Source organism: Crocodylus porosus, unplaced genomic scaffold, assembly GCF_001723895.1.
Source record: "Crocodylus porosus isolate Cpor-Errol unplaced genomic scaffold, CroPor_comp1, whole genome shotgun sequence".
NCBI classification, from domain to species: domain Eukaryota; kingdom Metazoa; phylum Chordata; order Crocodylia; family Crocodylidae; genus Crocodylus; species Crocodylus porosus.
In genome coordinates, this window is record NW_017728937.1 from 2596793 (window position 1) to 2622149 (window position 25357).

Consider the following 25357-nt stretch of genomic DNA (forward strand, 5'->3'; position numbering starts at 1 on the left):
TGATTTCAAAGACAGGTTAGGACAAAATTGTTTAGCATTCAATTTTCTAATCAGACTGAAATTGCAAAATAGGCTATGTTTTTTTCAAAATTTTAGTGATTTGTTTTAAGTTTGCAATTATAATTTAATTTAGTATAAAATTCAGATATCTTGGTGACCAAGAAAATAAAAGTAGTGTGTTCTGCTTTTTTCCCTAAGGTTTTTAGTCTCTACCAGTACTAAATAAACTGAAAGTTTTGTCCAGCTATGTCTAGAACATAAAAATACCATATGCCTCCTTCATTTTCAAGGTTATTGTTAATCAATTATTTGGATAGCTGAACTTAAACTTTGAATTGAATAGAATTGAATTGAATGATGATTTTTTAAAAATAAAAGATAGCTAATTTTGTAAAAAAACAAACAAAAAGATTCCAGAAATGGTAGAAAGAAAGAAATGAAAGATTTTTCTTTTATCTAGATATTCAGACCACTACTACATGCTGGTGAGAATAACTATATTTGTTACGATCAATTTAAAGAAATGCTCAATGGTTCTGTACAGTCACAAGGCCCGCAAACTTGCTCAGATGGTAAGTGTTCACAGACATCATTTACTCTGAATGTAATTTTTCATTCTGATTCCTCCCATCCATTGCTGATGGGATATTTGACTGAATCTATCTATGTGAAGCAGATTCTTTCTGGAAGTGATTTTACATAAATGTGCCTTACTGCTCGGATTTCTGCTTTATTATTTTTCTCTAACTGAATTTTCTTTAGCAGTCATATAAATATGATAGCAATGGAGACAGAAGTCTTCTGTTTGTCTGCACAATATTTAGAACAAGGGGGAGCAATGCGAGTTTCTTGAAAGTGTATGGTGAATATGCTATAGCCTTAATTTAGAAGGAGTTGTTCTAGCAAGAAAGCGATCAGTATCTGGCTTATTTTAGGGCTTAACCTCTCCTGACTTTTCCAGCAGTAGATATTGCTTGTAATTGGGGTTTTGGAATGTGAATAGTAATAATCATAAGCAACCATTGATCCTCTGGATCATGGTGTATGTGCAAGAGGTTTACAACCATCACATTAAGACTTTTGATGTGTATGTCTAGGCAAGAATGTGGAGGAGTGGAGGCTGCCCAAAACCTGTCATCCCCCCTTTAGACCATTGAGAGAGAATCTAAAGACCAGACCAAGTCCAGATGTTCAGTACCTCAATGGTTGCAGATTCTGCTGGAGAGCAACAGATAAGAATTGCTGCTGACTGCCTAATGCCTCAGGCTACTGACAGAAGTGACTGTCATGCAGTTGGACCTCTGAAGTGGTCTCCAGCCATGCCCTGATAAGAACATGGCTGCAGAGTGCTTTAAAAGTGCCTGATCATGCCACAGTCTGAATTCTCGCTACATGAGGGCTGAGATGAAGATGTTCCAAAGCAGAGTGCCTTCATTAACTTGTGTCAGATCATGTTGGGAGCAGAGCTGGGATGCTGTAGCCCAGACCCCTCCTCCCCTCCGGAGCTGTCTTCAGAATGGGAGGGGGAGAAGGGAGGGGAGGGAGTTCTGTCTGGGGTTTACCCAGCCTTTACTGGAGGGTGAGATGGGTGAATTGGAGCCTCCTTGGGGTGGGGCAGCTGCAGTCCACCCACCCAACCCTCTAGCGAAGGCTGGGCAAACCCCAGACTGAGCTCCCTCCCCTCCCTTCACCCCCTCCTATTCTGAAGATAGCATCAGAGCTGTAAGAAACAGGGGCGGGTTAGGGGAGAGTGACTATAGACATGCAGCCACTCCAAACTGGAGCTTGATCCTGCAATCTCCCAGACCCAACAGGGAATGTCTGTTGGGTCCAAAAGATCTCTGTAACTCATGGCACTTCTTGCAAAGTGCCATGAGTTACACATCTGTCAGTGGGGGCATGTTTCTGTCAGGGTGATGCCCCTTAGCCTTTCTCCAGCCAAGAAGTACCCACAAGGCAGTGGGGGCTAGGGTTTTGAGGCACCCTATATTCACCTTATTCTGGAGGTTGCAACATAGTCGTATTTTATAGGAGCTACTCTGCCACAAGTAGCCCCATCACATTTTGACCAGGCCTTCCAGTCCAGAGGTTCCCAGCCACTGGACTGTAGTCTGGTATTGAGCCACAAAGGGTTGTCTGCCGGGTCGTGGCACGAGCTTTTGAAATTGAACCACTGCTCCCTGCCCACCCTCAGCTGTGGGCTCTCATCTGCCTGCCCTGGCTCAGACCCCCAGCTGTCCACCCAAGTGAGTGGCTTCTGTCGCTGGCAGTCAAATACAGGGTAAATCTGGGCACCAGGGCAGCCGTGGGAGGGAAGCAGCCGGCTCCATGTGCCCCATCATGCTCCTGCTGCCATGGCCATGCCCAGCAAGGCGCTACCTGTGCAGCAGGTATGAGGGCTCGCGCCAGGCCAAGCAGGACGCTCCCAGGCCCACCCACAGCTGGCAGTGGGTGGGATGTAGGCTGCGAAATGCCCAGGGCAGGAGGTGGGTAGGTGGCTCTGCTGCTTGCTTCTAGGGAAAGCAGTGGAGCCCCTTCTTCCCAGGCAGCCCCAGCTGGATCCTCCCGGGCCACTGCCTGTGCAGTCTCCTCCCCTGTAGGGTCCCCTGGTGCCCACAGCTGTGGTGCCCCAACTCAGCTGGAGCTGCGCTTTTATTTGCAGGGCAACTCCTCGCAATCCCCCCCTGCCACAACATAACACTTGCATTTAAATATGTAAATTAGATTGGGCATAGAAACAATCTGCCAACATTCTTTGAGTGAGTTTGCCAGTCCACAATGTAATACCCAGGACTATAGTGTGTGAGAACAGGAAAGTAGTACATTGGAAACAATGCTGCAGTGACCAGCTCACTTAACCTAATCAACTAAACAGTTATTAAATGGTAATGTTTTTTAGTTGTTACTCATGAGGCCCAGGGCTGAAAGGTAAAAGGTGTGGCATGCCATCACCAATCCTCTGAAACGTTCTCCTACTGCTCTGATTTCTGGTTCTGTATTAAAGAAGATGTACTTTTTTCCTTTATAATATGGAAAAAATTGTAAGGATTTTCTTAACATTTCTAGTAGGTATCACTTTTTTCTGTCCCCACATATTTCTTTTTTTCTCTGAGATATCCATTAAGGAGCATAAGAGGATTGGTACATTATTTGGCAGAAGAATTATACTTGCTTACTAGTTATCTTGAAACATTAGATGGAGAGTTCAATTTGAGGATAGTTCTCAGCTGCTTTGAAAAGATACTAATCAGGATCAAGAAGAACATGAGGGGAGATTTTTATGCTCCATAAATCCAGTAATAACCCATTTGTTCACAGTCTGTATGTATGTGTATAGAAAAAGAGGGGAAAGATGGGAACAAAAGAGGCCTTCGCTTCTTACAGCCTTGCAAAGGCACCACTTACAGTAGTGCTCTGCATAGGGTTCCTTGCTTAATAACCACACTTCCTTGCTTGACCATTCCAAAGACAGCAAAGAGGGGGAAAGGATGTGTGGTTGGATACACAGACCTGGGCAGACACAGTGGGAGCATCTACACATGCTATTAATGCACCTGAATAAACACCGGCACAGTTTGTACCAGAGTTTATTGGTCCCAGGCACAGCATTTACATGTTAGCTGGGGCTGCAGCCTCTTGAGCTGGGGCAGCACAGCCCTGCTGGCAGTGGCCTGGGAGATCAGCCTGCCAAACCACAGCTGCTCCACCCTTGATCAATGTACAGCGGAGGGCCTGGCTGAGGCACAAGGGTGCCCCCATGCAGGGCTAGGCAGCATGCAGCCCCTGCACTGTAGTACCCTCATGCCCCAGCCAGCCACAGTCACTGTCTACACTTAGAATTTGATGCACTAAACTGGGCTGTAGGATAGTACTTTTGTTGGGCAGTACTATCCTACGGTGGAGTTAATTTGTTTACTGTGGCCTAATAGCGCTGCACATGTAGATGCTGATGCTGTACTGTGGAGCTAACTAGTCAACTCCACAATAAAGCGCACATGTAGATGTCCCCAGTGAGAATCATACGGCACCTTCCTAAGCTGTGGTGTAATGGATCCAGTCCCCATACAAGTTCTGGAAGGGTTTACCTCTTGATGCTCCCTTGTGAGAGTGTGAAATGGCTCTTAAGTTGTCATCTGATGGGAATGTAGAATCCTTTCAGTGACAAGCTGCACAGTCATCAGCCCCTGCTAACATAATATCACTGAAAATTATATGTATTTTCCTGGTTGGACAGCAGCCTTTAGAAAAGGACCAAGTAGGTTCAGTATTACACTCTGTTCCCCCAACATTCATGAAAGGTGGTCTTTTTAAAGAAAAATATTCAGCATTTCAGATTAAACTTTCAAAGTTCTTGTATAAGTTTTTGTCAGTGTTCCATATAATACTGTAATAACATTCACATGTTTTTCTTCTAACTGATAATATAAAAGACCCTGTAACTTATAACATTGTTCTTATTCTTATAGCATTGTTCTTATTCTTTTGTTTAAAATAAAAACCTTTATTTTGTATAACAGAACCTTCCAGTGGACCTCAGACCTCAGATGAGTTGGTAAGTATGAATATAGGTTTTTCACTGGTACTTTTCTGGAAGATTTAAAGGGAAAATATTGGAAGTTGAAGATGGCAGATATGTTTGCCATAAAAGGATAAAAAAGTTCTTTCAGTTACAATCTTATATACTCTATAGACATAAAAGGGGGGTGAGGACGTAAAGAGAATGTTAAACATGAATTTGGCCTTAAGGTTACGCTCCTAATGGAGCCTTGCTATGGAACCAGAATGCTGATGGTATCTGTCAGATTTCTAAACATGCTACCACGAATGGATGGTGGGGAGGAAAAATCAGCTTTTAAAAACAGACTTAACTGACATATTAATAAAAAATCAGGTAACAATCTGTCCCTGGTTTGGGATTAACCAGCATTTAAATTATTGCAGACAGAAGCAAGATAAAGAAAAAACACCACAGTGGCAATGGTTTCTATGGGGTGGAATGGGAAAGACTTTGTCCTCTTCAAACTCCTTGCTCCTAAAATTTTATTTCAAAGCTCATCCAAAATCCGCTGCAATCTCTGGAAAGGTTCTGGTTGACTTACATGGGCTTTTTTGACTACCTGAGTAAAAAGTCTGATTTTAAAAAGTACTAAGCACCTAGCAGCTCATGAAGGGAATGGGGCTAGTCCTATATATTTATCATCTTTATTAAAGGAGTTGCTAAGTGCCAAACAAAATAGGTCTTTGTTGGGCTAAGCACTGAGTAGTTAAATGTCCCTTCCCCCAAAAGTTTACAAGCTGAATAGACCAAACATATAGGATGGGGAAGGAATATAACACAAACACGTTAAACAATGTAATGATAGGAACTATCATGTTAGTACCATGATTTTGGGGGAGGGAGAGGGTAGATAGGTTTAGTCAATAGGGGTAGGTAAAGAAAAAGAGGGGGGTTAGGAGACAGGGCAAGGAGCAGAGGTTCAAAGGTATAGACAGAGAAGGAAAGTGGTGGTGGGGCTGTGAGGGACAGGGAGAAGAACAGGTAGTCCAGTCAAAACTATCCTTGCTTTGGACATCCAGGGCTCTTGCTTTGGCTGTTGCTTTTCCTGGTTGCTGGAGTCTGGCTGACTCATCTCAACAGTCTTCCTCGAATGGTATATTGTGTTGAAAGGGAAACCATCACTACAGTACTAATGCTTACTGGGTCTGTGTGGGAGCCTCCTTCTTAATGCTTGGTCCATGGGGGTGATGAAAGGAGAAGAGGCCCCAGGTGAGTTTAATTTTGCCCACAGTGCAACAGCCCCTGTTGTAGCTGCCTCTGTTCATACAGGATACTCTGGCTAACTCTGTCAGTTATCCCTACACATTGGTAATCCTTAGATGACTGATTTGAGGCCAGTCAGCACAGGACTTGTAAGATGCTTAGGGACTGAGCTTGTATCATGTTACATCTGAACAGAAGATGAGAGTTAAGGATGGGGGTACAACTTTAAAAACAAAATCTCTTTGTGGAGTGCTTTGCCTTGCAAGCTTAATATTATCATAGGATATTTTAAAGTATATTTTCTTACATTTTGAGCCAAAGAAAAAGAAAATCCACACTGGAGAATTTTCTGCTTGTCGTCACCTGAACACTGTAAGGGACAATTTATATAAGGCTTCTCTTGAGTGTTTTAATGTCTGCAACATAAAGTGACAGGATTTATCAGCGTATTCAGTGGAGACTGTAGCCCCTTCATAGACTGACGAACCAGACCAATTTGTTATGGTGGATAGTTTTGCTTGTGAGTACAGGTGAGGTAATCCTCTTTGGAAGAAGAATATCACCATGAATTAGTTGCTTAATGCTGTGGCAAACATAATCATCTTTGGGAAAACTGTTTATATTGAAAGGCCTTAGGCCTAAAATCAGTACCGAGTTCTAATTTAAGTTAATCCCTTTGATCCATAGAGATCAAGCTGTATATTTTGTGACTAATATATATGTCTTGTCTAACTTGCTAATGTTTTCTCGCAATATTCCCAAGGCAATATAGAAATGGAGATGATATTTGGCAGCCTGAGGAGGAGGAATGCCTTTAACTTTAATGTTTATCTTTGTGCAGCAACCATTGTTATTCTTCAGAAACATATTCACTTAAAAATTAACTGAAAATCATTCATCCTGAGCAATAAGAGCTAAGTTAGCTATTCTCAAAATTAGTTTTGAATGAATCTTTCCTTTAAAATGCATTATTTTGGCAGCTGTACTTTATCATCTCCTATCCTACTTGCATGGCAATTTAAAGTATTATTTGAAGTATTCCTTTTGAGATTTAAAACTCTTTATTTTTGTAGGCTGAATTAAGACAGGCAGTAATTAGTATTACACCAAATAACCAAGAAGAAGCAGCTTTACAGAATTCAGATGCAGGAGAAACCAGCTGCAAGTCACTTGCTTCAGAAAATGTAATGGAGGAACTTGGCTGTTTACAAAGAGAAGATTCCAGCTCAGTGGTAATTATTGCTTGAAACCAACAGCAATAATGTTGAAGGACATGATATTATTTATTTTTACTATAGTTATACTAAGATGTCCCAATCAGAACTCAATAATGCTAGATGTGGTGCAGTCAAATAAGGAAAAGTTCACAGTCCCGGCTCTGAAAGCTCACAAGCTAATTTATGTTTAAAGATAGCTATATTTTACTTTTAATTTTTATCAATTACTAAATAATGTAAAGTTAGAAACAAATACAAACACTGATGATACTCTTGCTGTATAGTTAGAGTTGAATGAACCAAAAGAAACACCAGCAATTGGAGTGCCATATTTCCGTCAGAGGGTCAAATACTAAATCCAGTATGCTACATAAGTAACTGGAATGCATCTAATTTTCACAGTGAGAGAGTCTAGAAACTTAGGATAAATATGGTATCTTTTATTAAACTAACTTAAATAGTTGGGGAAAAAATGTTAGCAAGCTTTTGGGTTTAAAAACCCTTGGTCAGGCTGAGGAAGTCTCTGCAGTTGGTGTGTGGTCTTCCTGGATGGAATGAATAGTAAAGAAGCCAGAGGCTGGGCTGGTATGCATACAAGACAGGCAGTCAGTGAAGATGTAGATTGAGGAGTCAGTGGGTGAGAGACAGGCTGGGTGCAGGGGGAGAAGGGGGATGAATGTAGCAGTTAAATAGTGGAGAGGTACCTGGGGAGTCAGATGTCAGGCAGGTTATAATGTGTCATAAATCCAGTGTCTATATTTAGTCCATGATTTTTTGAATCCAGGAGGTTGATGAAATGGAGTTCATAGGCTCGTCTCTGAGAAGTGTTTTGTAAGTTTCCTTTGAGGATTAGAGTGGAGAGATTGGAGAGAAAGTGGTTTTCTTGTGAGAAATGTGCCCCCGCGGGTAGTTGGGTATTCTTGTCTTTGGTAGATTTCCGGTGTGCATTCATTGTGGTGCGCAGTTGTTGTTTGGTCTCTCCTACGTATTTTCCATCAAGGCATTTGGTGTATTGGTTAGATATGCAGCAAAAGCTGTGTTAACTGGTACTTTATTAGCCAGAAAACTCTATTAATCGGCATCCAAGGGATGCGGCAAATTTGAAACCAGAAGTACTACTTCTGGGGGACTTCCCGTTTTGCTGCCATGAGCCGAGTTTTTCTTTGCCACTTCTTCAGCCCACAGCCCAGGGTAAAACAGCCTGCGCCGGGCAAAGCAGCCTGCATGGGGCCCCTCTCCCTGTCCCCCGGCACTCTGACTCTGGGGAGTGCATCAAAGAGTGCACATTTGATTAACCAGCATATTTGATTAACCAGCATCCCCCATTCCCCGGGGGTGCCGGGTAACAGAGCTTTTATTGTATGACATTTCTGGAGGTGCAGCTGTAAGATGCAGGGATGTTGATGGCTCTGTTGTGGGGTGTAGTAATTGTGGGGGTGGTGGAGATGTGTTGGCAGGTTTTGCGTTTCTTGTCATGCCATGGTCTGGATCCATTCAGTGTGTTCTGGGCCTGAGGAAGTTTGTTTCTGCTGATGAGGTTAGCAAGGTTCAGTGCTTGTTTGAAGGCTAGGATGGGTGGTTCTGGGAAGATCTCTTTAAGAGTAGGGTCTCTTTCTAGTATGGGTTGCAATTGTTTGAGGATTTTCCATATGGGTTCGAGGGAGGGATGATACGTCATAAGCAGCAGTGTGCAATTCGTGGGGGGGGTTCTTTTGTACTGAAGCAATTCTTCACGTGGTATCTGGGTGGCTCTTTCAAACATGCGATCTATCTCTCTGGAGGAGTGTCCTGGTTAGGTGAAAGCCTTTTTAAGATTGGTGAGGTGGCAATCTCGGGTGTTCTCCTCAGTGTAAATTCAGTGGTATATGAGGGCTTGGCTGTATATCACAGCTTTCTTGGTGTGTTTAGGGTGATTGCTGGTTCCGTGCAGATATGTATGTTGGTCTGTGGGTTTCTTGTATATTGTGGTCTGTATCTTACCATTCTGGATACTGATCATCGTGTCTAGAAAGGAGATGTTGGTGCTGCAGTATTCAAAAGAGAGTCAGATGGAGGGCTGATGATTGTTGAATTTCTGATGGAACTCAATCAGAGACTGCAGGTTTTCAGTCCAAATGATGAAGATGTCATTGATATATCTTAAGTATAGCAAGGATTTAATGGTGCAGTCCTTGAGGAATTCTTCTTCCAGGTGGTTCATAAAAAGGTTGGCATACTGTGAGGCCATTTGGTCTAATAAAATATATCAGATTCACCAAAAGAACCTTGCCTGCCTGAGTCCTTAGACCAACATGGCTACAACCTACACCCCTAGAAACTTAGGAATACTTTCTACATGTGAGGAGAAGCAACAGCATAGCTGCTCAATAACTGTTTTTAAAAATAAACTGAAAATAAAGAAAGTAAAGCAAACAGTCTAATATGTAATAATCCAGGTGTCTTTGAGAAATTAGGCATTCTGCGATCAGGCAGTTTTTATAAAATGGAATGTTACTCATATGGAAACCTTTATATCTGGATGCTTAGAAATACTGTCCCTTAGAGCAGTGGTGCTCAACCTTTTTGGATGGTTAGCCGAATAGGCTAGTAGTCCTAATCTGACCCCTGGGGTGGGCATGATGGGGCCCCATCAAGCTCTGCAGAGGGCACAGGGAACAGCCTAACCCTGATCCAGCTGTACAGTAGAAGGGAGCCTAGTCTGGCCCCAACCTGGCTCCACAGTGCAGGGAGAGGGTATGATATGGCTTCTATCCAGCCCTGCAGGGGGAAGAGGGCATGGCCCAGCCTTACAGAGAGAAGCGGGTGTGGCCTGGCTCTAACCCAGCCATGCAGAAGGAACAGGGCATTGCCCAGCTCCAATCTGGCCTTGTGGGTCCAGCCCCAGTGTGGAGCTTGTGAATTTGGCAGTGGAGAAGGGTGGCAGTATTAAGTGCCACTGCTCCCCTACCACCAACATTCCTGACCTGTGAGGAGCCCCATGGGCTGGATACTGTGGTTCAACAGCTGCATTTGGCTTGCCAACCAGATGTTGAGCACCCCTACCTTTAGAGGAAAGTTAATTGATAGTTATATATTTCAGGTGATCTGCCAAGTGAAAGGAAGTACTCAGATACTTTGTATAAACAGTTCTGGCACAAGAGACCTAAAAACAGTTCATCTGGCTCCCCACTATCAAGACCAACATAATTATCTTCAGTCAGGTACAAAGAAGATTAAGTTTATCTCTGACATGTCAGATATGTAAATGCACATTAATAGTCTGTGATACAATAAGATTGTGTTTCTCAGCAATAGTGCTGAGATGAGCCAAAACTAATGTAGCTACCAACAATGATACTTTTTTCCTAGGGTACATCAGTTGGCTATTGGATCAGCACCTATAAAAGGAAAAATGACATTATCAGCCATGTGCCAGGAGCACCCTGGCAAGCATAGTCCAATCCCTGCACTCCACCACTGTTAGCAAATAAAAACCTAGGGTTCCGGACTAGCCCAGGGATTGACATGATACCTTGTTCAACGAGTGACAGAAAGGCTTTATGTACTACAAGTATTTAAAATCAAGTCAAGTGAGCCCAAACCAAATCAAATCTAGTAATTAGCGATAAGGTGATGATTTCTCACCAAACAGGAGACAAAGAGGTAGTCTGTTTCTCTTCAACTTCTTGAGTAAGCCAGGTGCATCAGGAACTGGTGTCAGAGGAATTTCTCATTCTTGAAGCACATGCTGTTTGCTGTTTTACTGCCTTTTTATACCCTTAGTTTAGCATCTTCTAAGCATTCTTTTAGTTGTGTAAATCAAGAGATAATCCCAAGCAGTAACTGACAGGAAAAACTTGCTCATTACTGGTTATCAGAAATTTCTAATTTGAATGAGTTACCTTCTACAGTAACAAGAGGTTATCCAGTTTGGAACATATCAAGAAACTGATTAACAGCCAGGAAAAACATACTAAATCAGGAGGAGACGTCTATTACATATGGAGAATGCCTCTTCCTGCACATAAACACGAGTTAGTCACAAAAGAAATATTTACTATACTAATCAATCAAGGATAGACGTGTCATATAGTTACATGCCAGACAATTAAGAGTCTGCCTGAAATAGTCGTGAATAGCAAGATAAGTTGGAAGAGATACTTCATTATTCCTTCTCAGATGGCCTAGCCACAAACTCACATCCTCTTGCAATATGCAGTTAGCATTATTATTCTTTGTTTTAACTTTTGTAAGTAAGCCCAAGCTTAGCATGAGTTTCAAAGTCATCACCACTGGCCCAAGCCCACAGCAGGCTACAGGTCCCATAGAGCAGCAGGACTGGGAGAGGATGCTGGGGAATGGCCACAGGGCGCTGCACTCAACAACACAGGGACCATTACTGGTTCCCGCTGCTGCTGCCATGGCAACACTGTGCCCACAGCAGGGACCTGAGCACTAGGGCTGCCACAGAGACATTAGGCTGTGCATGGGTGAGGTAAGGCACCGTGTAAGAGACAGTCTGCTCTGCCAGGCACTTGGTGCCTTTGCAAAAGTGGCTTCTCCCTGGTGGCCACAGGAGCTCAGTTGTGTGGGGCCTGCCAGCGCTAAGGCAGTGGCATGCTCTGTCTCTCCAAATGCTCCTGGCACCACTGTCCTCACAAAGGTCTGCCCCACCTACCCAGGGATGTCAGGGAGCAAAGCTGCAGGTAGGAACTGTTGGCAAGGGGGTGGTATGTGGGAATAAGGTGGTCACTGCCTTCTTCATCAAGGGCCAGAGCAGGCAGGAGACATGTGCGTGTGTAAATGCAAAACAAACAAAAAAGGTTTATTTATATCAGTAGTTTAAAATGCCTTGCACTATTACTAAATGTCAGTTATTGGATCAGCATTGGCCAATATGGTTGGTTAATCATTGGCAATCAGTATCAGCCAAGAAAATCTCAGGCACCTGTATTTTGTATTATTTTATTGTGCCAACAGAAGTGGTAAATGGTTTATTAAACACCAAAGAAAAGTACAATAAATGTGCTGAATTAAGTGAATACTTTATCGCCTATTAATATGCTGACTTCTTTCCATAAGAAACAGGGTTGCTCTAAGCCAGTGATTCTCAACCAGGGTGATGCAGCACCCTGGCATGCTGTGGGATGCTATACAATGCCAGCAGTGCTAGGTATGCAGATATAATTCATAAGCTATCCCCAAATGGGCGTGTCCTGGTGAGCACACATATGCAGTTTATGGAGCCTCAAAGCAGTTTGAGACACTGCAAAGCACACATGGCGCCCGTGTTTCCATTCACCATTCTGCTAAGCAGCACAGTGGGGGGTTTCGACACCATGAGATCCTGGTGTTAAAAAAAAAAAAAAAACCACGGCTGAAAAAAGTGGTGTGGCGCATGTGGCAGCAGTGTGCACTGCCAGAAAGGGAGCCTGGCTAGCCAGAGCCATGTCCTGGCTGCTAGCCAGAGCCATCCAGAGCCATGTCCAGCCAGCTCAGCACCACTGCTGCCCCAGGAGGCCCCTAATCTCACAGGTAAGGCTGCTGGGGCTAGTACAAGTACTGGCCATAGGCAGAGGGAGAAAAAAAATAATTGGAGGGTTGAGCCCCCCCCCCAACAGGGGCAGGTTGGAGCCATGAGCAGGTTGTCCAGGGGGTGCCCAGTACAGGGAGGAGGTGGTGACTTCCACTGCTGTGTGCACCCTAGGAGGCATGGGGGGCATGTGCCCCAGGCTCTGTGCGGCTCTCCGGATGAGCCACTTGCGGCTCCATCCCGCATCCTGCCTCATGCTGTCCTGCCCTGGCTGGGCAGCACCAACACCAGCCCCACTCCCTCGTCACCCCTGCTGCAGCCACTAGAAGCCCATGGCCAGGCTGCCTTGCGGCCCTACTGCTGCCCGGCTTTTGTGGGAGCTAAGCCCTGTTAGCCCCCATCTTCCGCTGCTGGCCCTAGTCTCCCCTACTCCACCTGGGTCACTTTGCCATGCACTAGAGTGCATGTGTAGGGGTGTGCCCAGAGACAAATAGCAGTGGTACAGATATGTGCCACTGCTATTTGTCCCACAGGAAAAGCATAACCTTGCATGTACGCATTTGTCTGGATGTGCCCAATGATTTCAAAAAAAAATCCACAGTGTTAAAAAAAATGACCTGTTGTAGTCTGAGTTCTTTGCAACACACTTATTTTTCCATACTCCAAAAAAAATGAGGGAAAGTGAAGAGCTGGCATTTTTTGAGGAGTACTTTGAGTCAAATGAGGGGTGTCTAATGCTTAAAACCTTAAGAACCACTGCTCTAAGTTGTACACACCCTACATCCATTGGCATTTACCCTAGCTCACCACTAAATGTCACTCTTTCTTCAAAAATCAAAAGCAGCTGGAAAGGCAGGTTGTAGTTTAGCTCCAGGGTTCCAAAACTCTGGAATCTGTATCAGTGGCATTAAATGAGCTTGATGTTGCATTACTTTGCTGCACAGCAGTTTCTTGAGGAAAATGATAGCCGAGCCAATAAACTTTGAGAGCCATTGGCTTAGGTATTAAAGTTTTCAGTGGTAAGGTACATGTTCATATATAGCAGCAATGCACTATAAATGTGTAGTTTAATTGTAACATTTTCAGTATTTCTTTCTCATAGTAGCACAGCTTTCTAAGTTTCTTACCATTAAAATTACTACACATTAAAAATCCACTTTTGCCTGCCTTTGCAAAGAAGAATATGTTGGTGTGGGAGTGTGTCCAGAGCTGCTGCCTATTTTTAGCTCCCATTTGGCCAGATTATGTTTAGTTTTGCTTCTCTTCATAGTTTGCAACAGTGGATGACAGGGGGGCCCAGATCCAAAAAACCCCAAAATTAAATCTAGAAAAGTCCCTTATGGCAAGCCACAAAAGTTGCCAAGGGCTTTCTTTTGAGCTTCCATCCAATGTCCAGCATCTTAAAGAATTTAGCAAATTAATTTGATGTGGCAAGATTCATCTTGTCAGCTCCATAGAGCCTGTTTTATTTTTCATACTGTCTAATATGAATTTAATATAATAGTTTTACTCCTGCACTCAAAGTAACACCTGTGGTTAAGTGCATTGTTGGACCGGGAGCTATGTAGAGAAACTCACTTTATGTCTTTGATTTCCTCCATGCTTTCCTTGTTTTTTTCCTAGGCTAAATATTTTTTAAAATGAGTTGGATATATTTTACCTAATAAATTCTCTGCTTATGTAGGAACCTAAGGCACTGGTGATGCCTTTGTTCTCTCCTGCTCATTTTCTGTGACACATTATAGTTTGTGACCTCATTAGTTTTGTGAACTAAAGATCCTAGTTTGTTACTGAGGGCACTGACAGATGTGCAACTCCCTAATCTAACTTACAGTGCTTCACAGAAAGTTCCATGAGTTACACTGACTTTCCCAACCCAACAGACATTCGCTGTTGGGTCAGGAGGGTGGGGGATCAAGCTCCACTTCGCAGCCAATCCAGCCAAAGAGATGTCTGCAGTGTCTCTCCTCTAGCCCCGCCCCCTCCCCCACATCTCAGCTCTGGTGCTGTCTGCACAGTGTTGGCGGTAGGGGGAGAAGGGAGAGAAAGGAGCTTGGGCTGAGGCTTGCCCAGGCAGTGCTGGAGTGGGGGTGGGTGGATTGTAGCCCCCGTGATGTGACAGGGGGCTCTAATCCACCCTCACCCCCCTGCACAGGCCGGGCAAATCCCAGCCCCATCTCTCTCCCCTCCCCACTCCCCACTCTGATCATGCAGACAGCACCAGGGGCAGGGATGGCCTGTATCTATCCAGCTGCCCAAGCAGGTGGAAGTTAGTGAAAGCGCTCTACTTTGGCGCACCTTCATCTGAACCCTCATATAATGAGTTAATTTGTTGCAGTTGTGGACTTTAAAAGTGCTCTGCAGCTGTGCACGTCTGTCAGGGCATGGCTGTAGAGCACTTTCAAGGGGATGATCATGTGACAAATATAACTTCTGACTGCACCTTCAGTGCTAGAGGAAGCTTTATGGCTTCTGGTATGTGGGAGCAGCTGAAGCACATGTCCTACTGCACATTTCTGTATTTAATGTCTGTTTTGTGGTTGTCTGTGATTGCAGACGCTGTACTCAATGACCCTCGCCAGTCCAATATTCTTATGTTTCTTCTTTGATTCCAGGTGGTCTCTCCTAACTTTGAAATGTTATGAAATAAAAACTCAAAGTAAATGTAATTAAGATTTTTCTCGGTTAAATTATTTATAAAGCAATATTACCGCTTTTAAATTGGCATTTTGATATATTTAGTGTTAAAGAAAAAATACTTATTTATTCAGATTATTTGTTGACAAATTACTGATGTTTTTTCATGGCTATATGTAGTTGTTTAGCAATTCTAAAATGTACCCTTTTGCTACTATTTAAAGAAGAGTGCTGGGGAGAGTTCACAGATTTTCATTCACTATATTTAATGTGTGGGAAGCATAAATTTGTTTTCCAAGCTGATCTAGAACAGAAAGATGGAAATGAAATATAAGAACACTCAGGAAAGGTGTACTTATTTAATAAAAGGGTCTTAAAGATGCTAAACAACCCACCTGTTTTCACAGAGTTAGGCCCACTTCCTAAAACAGGGGTGACCAAGATACAGCCCACGACCCAAATCTAGTAGGAGAACTGTGTCAGCCTCTGCAGGTCTGGAAATTTGGTGGCAGGGATGAGCAGCAGCAGTGCTAGTTGTCATGGCTTCAGGCAATTAATGATGCCCTAGTTCTCCCACTGCCAAATTTCCAGATCTTTGAGAAGACTTGTGGGGTGAATCGGGCCGTCAGACTGGCCCTGTATGCCAGATCAGGTCTGTGGGCCAGCTGCATAACACTCATCTGGTTCTCAGGGCCAGGTGACTTGGGTATCACTGTCTTACAATATTTACATAGGTATCTAACTTTCCTCCTTGCGAGCAGTCCTATTAACTTAAATATATTCCTTATAGATACAAGTAACCCTATGATGACTCTACTGGGACAGTTTTTATCAGTTCCAGGCAAACTGGATCTCAGTGAACAGCAGGTAAAAGAATGTCCTGTAAAGAGCCTATTAATCAGGACCTGGTGTACACATGTTACTTCAATAAGGTTGCCTAGGTTTCCATCCAGTGTTCAGTAATCTTGTGTAGCTATAGGTCTGGGTTCCTGAATAATTTTTTAGAGGAATGAAAGTGAAACCAATGTAAGATCATAATATTTATAAAGAACAGAATTATTATAATGCAGTAAAAGCTGTGTTAACTGGAATTTTACTAACCAGAATACTCTATTAACTGTAATTTCCAATATTCCCCAATACAAATCCTCACTTCAGCAACCAAAATCTTTGCCAAGTCTATCTGGCATGCACATGCACATCAAGTATATTCACTACAAGTATGGCACTGTCTTCCATATAACTCTCAGATAACCAGAATTTATAGAAAACTGGCACCTCCCTTACCCCACTCATGTCAGATGACAAAGCTTTTACTATATCAGGTTCTTGAATTTGTTATTCTTCTATGTCTTGTTATGAATGGAAACAACTTTAGAGATCAAGTTTTGTTTACAAAGGAAATTAAACTGATTTTTTTTCCTTGGAAATGAGCAAAATCTTTATCCCAGAGCTTTAAAGATAAAGCATTAGATAGGCAGAGCAGTCAGAAAATGCGTAGGTACCAACCTATGGCAGGCATCCATCACTCAAATTCCCATTCAGATCAGTGAGGGTTGAGAGTATACAGAAACTCATTGGATTGAGCTGAACAAATTGTCAGCATATGTAAAATATAAAATAGTTTTGAAGTTAAAATTCCTTTTTTGTTCAGTTTGTTTAAAATACTAGTCCCTGAAGTATAGAAAGCAGAACTCAATGTAAGTGCATAGTATTAATTGTTTCTTCTATTGTCAGCAAGCATCCTGCACTCCAGGAGGATTTACTTTTCCTTTCTCTCCCCTCATTAAGGACTTAAAAGTGGAGGGTTGCTAAATCTTTATAAATGTTTAATTTGTTATTCTTGTTGGCTATTCAGTACTGCTGGCTGAGCAGGCTGTTAGTTAAAGGAAAATTAAGAGAATTAGATGGCTCAAGGGACTGATAAAGTGGTAGAGGGCCATTGATTTCTAGTTTGTCTATTCAAATAGAATTTAGGTTAGTAGTGACAGAAAATTATTACTTGATGACTTGCATTTCATGTGGAATAGATTTATGGTTTCAGTGTAGATCACAATGACCAAATATCTAAAATGCTGAATAAAATATGAAACCTAAATTTATTCTTCTATCCTTAAAGGTTATGTTTGCAAATCAGAGCTGTGGCATCCTAGCCTTGCAATCTAAAGATGTTTTTAGTGATGCTTTTCTTCTCTCTTTAAATTCCAATTGATCTTCTTCTTCCCTAGATTTCTAATCCTGCTTTCATGCATGGATTTAAGAATTTGAAAAGGGGTACAGATAGTGTGGTGCATCATCACATGTAACACAATACGTTTTTCTCTGGTTAAAACAAAACTAGAAGCTTTACTAACATGCTAAGGGCCTAGGGCCATGTTATTCAATTTAAGATCAAAACATAAAAAGATACAACTTCATTGGACTGTGTATTAATTTGCTTTGTAACATATTGAGCATGTCTACATGAGACGTTTATTGCAGAGCTGACTAATTAGCTCTGCAGTAAAGTGTTAGCGTCTACACATGTGGTACTATTAGGCTGCAATAAACTAGTAAGCTCTGCTGTAGGATAGTACTGCCCAATGTAAATACTATCTTACAGCGGTGTTATTTAGTGCAGTGCAATGCCTATGTAAACACTGATGGGTGAGGCTGGGGCATGAGGGGGCTAGCCCCAGCTGTCCCTGCACTGTAACACCCTCATGCCCTAACCAGCTCCTCCATAACATATTCAGCTGCGTTGGATCAGCCACAGGCTGGGAAGCTGACTCCTGGGTCCCCTGCCAATCGAGTCTGTTCCACCCCAGCTCAACATGCCACTGTCCCAGGCACACATGCAAACACCACACCCAGGAGCAATAACCTCCAGCTCAAACTGTGCTTGTGTTTATTCAGTCACCCTAATTGCACATGTAAATGTTGCACATGCCATTTAGGTATAAAAAGTTGCTACAAACTAGGCCAAACATAATCAAAATATGTTTTGTTAGTCCTGTAGTCATTTGAATTAAATGTACCTCTTTTATGCAAATTTATAAAACAAAAATCTAGCATTCCTGAGTGTCTTGATTGTGTATCCAAGCACTTTACTGATTGCTATTTCTACATTTATTTAATGTTCACCTGAGTAAATGTTTTTAGCTAGACCTAAAAACAGTCTGCAGGGCTATAAAATAGGAACTATATTATCAGGAGTAGCTGAAAGACAGCAAAATTGCAGAAGTTACATAGTTTGGTTAGTGGACTGTCAAGATCATTAAAAAAGAGAGAGGGTTGCTAACACCTATGGAATGGAGAGAGACTTTCAGAAATCACGTAGATTATAAAGAATTATGAAGTCAATGTTTCTTTCACCACTACCTGAATAAAAACAGTGCTGCCAGTGCTGGTACCAGTTGGTTTTAAATTTTGGGTGGAGTAGGAATCACTTTACACATACTCTAAGCCCATTTAAAGGGCAAATTGCAGTTGAACTCAATGGAAAACATTGGTATTAATAGCCAGATGCAACAGATTGCAGGAATTAAGAGGAAACTGAATCCAGACTATTCAACAATTTGGGAATAATGAGTTAGTGCTGAATGGCATTAGGGAAATCTATTGCTGGTTCTCCACTGTAACAAGAACAAGAATCCTAACATAATAGTGAACCTCTAAAAAATGGTTAAGTATTGTGATATGATAAAAGCCTTTGTCTGTTCATAACACTTTACTCACACTCTGACTGGTTGTCTGAAACAACGAATCAGAGTGCTCCAAGAGCGTTCTGGACAGGAGGTGGCAGCAGAGTGCTGCCATGATGGCAGGGACAGAGTGGGGCCCTAGAGGTGGTGATGACATTCCCCCCTGGCCCTGCTCCCTGGCAGCAGTGGCAACAGCGCAGGAGGGGCGAGGCCAGTGCTGCTGGCCTCGACTCCCACCCCCTCACCACTCCTTGGAGGTGGAGGCAGTAGCAGATGGAATGGGCCCAGACCCCAAGCAGCAGCAGGGGGGAGGGAGGAGCAGCCCTGGGCCCCGGGTTCTGGGCCTGATGTGGCCGGGGGGAAGGGAAGAATGGACACAGGGCTGACACAGTGTGGGGGAGGAGAGGAGTGGGCCTGGGCCCGATGTAGTGGAGGGGGAAGGGAGGAAAGGACCTGGGCCCAATGCGATTGGGGGGAGGGGAGGTGTGGGCCCAGACCCAACACAGCGGAGGGAGGAGGAATGGGCCTGGGCCCAACCCAGCGGGGATGGGGAGGAGTGGGCCGAGGCCTGATGTGGCGGGGGAGATGGGGAGCAGGGCCAAACCCCAAGTGGCAGGAATGGCGCAGGGAAGGGAGTAAATGGGCCCAGACAAGGGTGGGGCAGACACGGGGCTCTGTCCCTGCTCCCCCCGCACCCCGGTCATTCATGACAGGCAATTTGCTAGTATTCATTATATTTTTTCCTGGCCTGCATTTATTTTATTAGTAGACTTTGCTTGAATAAGGGTTTGTAATTCAGTTTTCCTAGTCTTCCTTTTTCCCTGCCAAATCCTAAAAATGAGAGGTATTGTTATTACAATGTAACACCAGCACAATATTTCCTTTTTATTTCGAACAGCTTGATAATGGATCCTTACAAACTGTGGCCAGTCGTGCCGAATTTCATTCAGAACCAGATCTTCAGGGCTCAACAAAAGTTACTTTAATTGGGTAAGAACTGTGAAACTGTCAGTTTACAACTAATTTTAGCACTAGGTTGACAAGTTATTCTGAATTTTTGTCATTTTTTTTTTTTTATAGTTTTGGAGAATTCACTTCAGGCCATGATCCTTTTGAGCATAACATACTTCTTCCTTGCTTCCCCAGCAAATAATGCATTTCGGTTACAGGAGTAAATATTTAAATGGATAAAATGTGAATAGATGGCACTCAGGATTATATAGCATAGTCCCTGGTTTTGTAGGACCAAAAATACCTTGTTATTGTGCCCTGCAAAAGACTGAAAGAGTAAAAAGTAAAAGTTTTAAAACTGAATCTATATGCCAGGTGATCTTGAAAGATGAACTACAATGTATTCAGCATGTAATTTTAAAATGAACGGATCTTTCTTAGGCTTGTCTTTGTATGTCATCTTTAAATAGTATTAATAATTGATGCTAAAAAGGTCAGGTTTTGTATTTTGAAGAAAAATATATGACCATTATTCATTTTCATAAATACATTTTATGTTTCTTTTAAAACTATATAGATTGCCTCTTAGTTCCTGGGATATAAAGTCTAGAAAGCCATGTAACTGTACCAAATCTCAGTGTCTGAAATTGTAAGTAACTAACAAACCAGCATTTATTATGAAATACTAGTGAATTGCCAATCAAAAATGACAGAGGAGCAGGCGGGACAGAGCGCCACGTGCCACCACTGCATGCTGCCACCGCCTCCCAGGAGCAGGGTGGAAGCTTGCATGCAGAGGTCATCGCCACCAGCCACTAGCCTGCATTGCCACCGTTTCACATCTGGCTGCACGCCAGCCCCTCTGCCCACTCCAGGTCCAGCCCTGCTCCGCCCCGCCCCGCATCCTCCCTCCCCCCAACTCGCGGCCCACTGCCCCACACTGCTGCTGCTCTGCATCTGGCCGAGTGCCACCCCTGTTGCCTGCTGCACGTCCAGCCCTGTGACACAACCCCACTCCTCCCGCATCAGGCTGTCTCTCTGTATCTGTCTGTGCGGAACACTCTGATTGGTTGTTTCAGTAACCATTGTGATTAGCTGCCAAGACAGCCAATCAGAGTGCTCCAAGAGCATTACGGACAGACAGACAGACAGACTAAGCCCTTTATATGTATAAATGAAGTAAATGTGTTTTAGTACCAGCTAATAAGTTAGTGAACACCAACTATGTGTGTCCCAAACCGAGTACACCTTCCCCCAAATACATAAGTAAGACCTTGGTCTAAAACCAGAGAGGGTTAAATCTTCAGTTGATATAAATGAGTGCAATTGTTTTTGGCCATTGCAACTACACCAGCTTGCTAGGATCTGCCCTAGGAATGTAAGTGGATACATTAGATTAAAAGAAACAGAGAATACAACAATATTGCTTGTAAGATATGATGTAAGAATTAGGAAACAGCGTAAAATTCTATTTGCTACTCCATCCACACAAAAAGAAACATATCTACCGTCTCTGAGGCAGTTTGGTGATGTCATTACAGTTTTGTCATGTATTATAAAATTGAGTAAGAGGGAGAAATAAGTGTCAAATGTACAGTGTGTGTTAGAGAGAGACATATATTTTTGTAAAGATATAAAATATTCTGTCTTGAAATAGCTAATTTTTACATTTTATATGTTGCTTTATGTGTTGATCACAGATATTGTGATTGCTTTGCCAATGGTGATTTTTGCAGCAACTGCAACTGCAATAATTGTTACAACAATCCACTTCATGAAACTGAGCGATTTAAAGCAATTAAGGTAATAGAAGTAGCGTGTTATCTAGGTCAGACAGGAAAATATGGCAGTATTTTTTTTAATTTTTCAAATTCCATTGTTAAAAATGTATTCTTTTAAAGAAAATTTGACTGTTACCTATGTATTTACATATAAAAAGCTTGTCACTGAGAATTTTCATTCACTTTAGAGGACTTTCAATCTGTCTGGGACCAGAACCAGTATGACTGCATTTTCTCACATATAGCACACTCCCAAATAAAACCTTGTTTTTTTAAAAAGCAGAAAGCAGGTGGGGAAAAGATTTTTCCAGAATCATGGCCTGCTGGTGTGACGCTAAGTCCTCCAGAAAACAGTGTGTCCAGGAAGTGTAGCATGCCAGGAAACAGTCTGGGTGAAGCAGCGGGAATTTCCTGGTGTGATACAAGTCAAAAGAAACTGATACCCAAATTGCTGTCCACCTTGATAGATCCTCAACATTTGAGAGGAGGATTTGAAAAACCTCAGGGATTTTTTACTATGTTGTTTTTTTTGTTGGTCTAGTGCTGCAGTGTAAAGGGATCTGAATGTCACACTGCTGAACCTGGTTCCATTGGACAGAAAATTGCCTCCAGATATGAAAGCACTGGTTAACCTTTGAGTGGAACCAAATGCAGAGAAATAAAGGGGTAGTGCCTGTGCAATATGCAATATACTATATTTCAACTGTTTAGACAGTTATATTACCTAGCTAGTTTTTGTAAAATAAAATAATTCTGTTCTTCAAAAAGAGGTACTTGGATCTTGTAATACAGTTTTATTGGAGTGTCCCTAACATGGAACTATTGGGAACTCCCCAGTATCATTCTCAGCACTGTTAGGCACAGTTTAATCAAAAAGCGTATTCCATATGTTATATAAAACTATGGCATACTTCTCAAATAAAAATAAATTAATATGGCGCTTCCAGCAAACAGACCCATATTTAGTAAACCGTCTTGCATTTTTTGCTTATAAGGCTGAAGCAATCGGAGCTAAACATTCTTTATTGATATGACCGATAAACTTTATCACTATATTTGTTTTTTACTGTGTGAATTGTGGACCTATGGACAACATTTTAATAGATTCATGATCTGATTTATCACCATATTTGTACTTGATTATGTTAATTCTAGGAGTAGGAATAATGCCTTTATAACAGTTGGCCCTATTTTATTATTATATTTGCATTTCTGGGTTTTTTGTTCAAATTTATATTATGGTTGTATGTTTGTTATGTTGTTTTCGGGAGCATGGCTTTCAGCCAGAATCCTTAATAAATTGAGACTGAATAAAACTATGTCATCTAATCCCTGGGGGAGCACTTTAAATGTCATGATGCTTTAAGGATATAGGCAGAGAAGTTTAGACTCTCTAGCAGGTGCCTGCTTCATATTTTATCCTGTAACATATGTTTGATTGTTTTTTCAACTTACTGGATTTCTGTGACCATGTGAAAGGAGACAATTTTCTGGTCCTTAGTGTTGTAGAAATGTGATGATTCCTGGCATTGAATTCCAGTTTCTTTTTACCTGGAATGTTATAGTTCCAGTGAGATTGCACAATGAATGATCTTCAAGGTCTACTGATTGAGCCCAGTTACATTACCTTTTTTTTGGGGGGGGGCTTGTTTTTTAAATGATAATGCAGTATAACATTATAACCTTAAGTGGACTGTAGACAGCTGGGGCTACCAGTCTTTCATAAGAGGGGAATTATTGTGGGTTCCCTTGGTAGAACCCAGTCAGCTCAGAACTATTTGACTTCCTACCACCATCCAACCATATACTAGAATATAAAACCAAGCCCAAATAAGTGGATCTCTTGGAAATACCTCCAAGACTGAGAGTCCAAGTAAATCTGGTGCTTCTTTAAACACTAAATTATAATACTCCCTTTGAATTTCTTCAGTAGTACTGCTGCTTTCTTTTTAGGCCTGTCTTGATAGGAACCCAGAAGCTTTCCTCCCAAAGATTGGGAAAGGGAAAACAGGAGATATCAAGCCGCGTCATAATAAAGGATGTAACTGCAAGCGCTCAGGGTGCCTTAAGAATTATTGTGAATGTTTTGAGGTTAGTCAAGTGATATTTCCTAGTACTACTTGATTTTTTTATCAGAAAAGGATATGTATTAATCTACTTGTTTCTGTGTAAAAATACTAAGCATTGAAAATAAGTTGGGTTTTTTTTCCCCTCAAATTGTTCATTATAACTTAAAGAACAGATTTTCTTTCCTGCTTTAGCTGAGGCTGATCAGCAAGAATTTTTCTATTCCTGAAGTGGGAGAGAGCTTCTTAACAAGTTGCTATGCCAAATGTAATCACTGGTCCATAGGAGAAGGGGAAATGCCATCATTTCTCAGAACCTTCTGAATTCAGTGAAAAGATTCTATTGGCTTCTGTGCATTTTAAATCAAGCTTCAAGTGCAAATTTCCCCCTTCTGAGCAACTTGATAGTTTCTGTGGCATTTCCCGCCTGACCCAACAAAGGCATCCATGTGTTGGCCTCCATGTTAAGTGAGGTAAATGTAACCAGACTGGGGAAAAGGAATGACTGGGTACACATTTTGGATCAGGGAAAATAGACATAATTTCCCCCACTTTGATCCTATAGAGAATTTCCATAGTCTTCTACTGGGAGCCTTTAGAATTAGTATAGTCATGGCAAGTCCCTGATAGCATGGCTGTAATGGATGTTGTTATACATATGCTTGGCAATTCATCAATTCTGTATTTCTCTAAACGTTAGTATTTCTCATTTTGCAGGCTAAAATTATGTGTTCCTCTATTTGCAAATGCATTGGTTGCAAAAATTATGAAGAAAGCCCAGATAGAAAAACACTAATGAACATGCCAGATTACACTGATATTAGAAATAATGAAGAAGACAACTCTATGTCAGCATCTGCATTTGAAATGTTATCAGAATCCAGGAAAGATGGGTGAATATTTGGAATATGTTGAATTCATCTAAGTATCCCTCTATGTTTTTATAACGTACTCTTCGCCATGTATCTAAAAAGCAGTAATTTATATTGACCAGTGGTTTGTGTAATAGGTGTCTGTTGATCTGCAAGTAACATTAATTTTATAGAATCAAGAAATGAAAAGGTTGATTACTTAAGACGAACCTTTCAGATATACATTGTACATACCTTGGGAAATAAATATCATTCCATCTGCAGAACTGCAATTCCTTTTCTATTGATAGCAAGCCTATTCCTTGTCTTTGTCTTCTTCCCTGCTGTATTCATAGATTCATAAATTCATAGACGCTAGGGTCAGAAGGGACCTCAACAGATCATTGAGTCTGACCCCCTGACTAGGCAGGAAGGAGTGCTGGGGTCGGATGACCCCAGCCAGATGCCTATGCACCCTTCTCTTAAAGACCTCCAAGGTAGGGGAGAGCACCACCTCCCTTGGAAGTCCATTCCAAATTTTGGCCACCCTTCCTGTGAAGAAGTTTTTCCTGATATCTAGCTTAAATCTGCTCTCTGTCAGTTTGCGACCATTGTTCCTTGTTACCCCAAGAGGTGCCCTGGGGGACAGAGCATCTCCCATCCCTTGCTGCGCCCCCCTAATGAATTTGAAGGCAGCCACAAGATCACCTTTCAGCCTTCTCTTGCAGAGGCTGAAGAGGTCCAGGTCCCTCAGTTTCTCCTCATAGGGCTTGTCCTGTAAGCCCCTGACCATATGAGTGGCTTCCTCTGGACCCTCTTGAGTTTATCAACATCCTTATAGTTTCATAGTTTCATAGTTTGTAGGGTCGGAAGGGACCTGAGCAGATCATCTAGTCCG

At 42.2% G+C, this 25357-nt stretch overlaps 1 protein-coding gene across 2 annotated transcripts in view; it reads left to right on the plus strand.

Annotated features, from left to right (window-relative positions):
* Positions 1-25357, plus strand: part of TESMIN (testis expressed metallothionein like protein) — a 32840-nt gene that overhangs the window by 4154 nt on the left and 3329 nt on the right. Inside the window, exons 2-11 of one of the 2 annotated variants that reach the window (XM_019547257.1) lie at positions 461-572; positions 4518-4552; positions 6835-6993; positions 10058-10178; positions 15918-15994; positions 19709-19800; positions 20339-20410; positions 21462-21564; positions 23496-23633; positions 24326-24501. In XM_019547257.1, coding sequence (XP_019402802.1) covers positions 461-572; positions 4518-4552; positions 6835-6993; positions 10058-10178; positions 15918-15994; positions 19709-19800; positions 20339-20410; positions 21462-21564; positions 23496-23633; positions 24326-24501 — 1085 coding nt within the window. The remainder of the gene's footprint in view (positions 1-460; positions 573-4517; positions 4553-6834; positions 6994-10057; positions 10179-15917; positions 15995-19708; positions 19801-20338; positions 20411-21461; positions 21565-23495; positions 23634-24325; positions 24502-25357) is intronic. The other variant, XM_019547256.1, reaches the window with a different exon arrangement.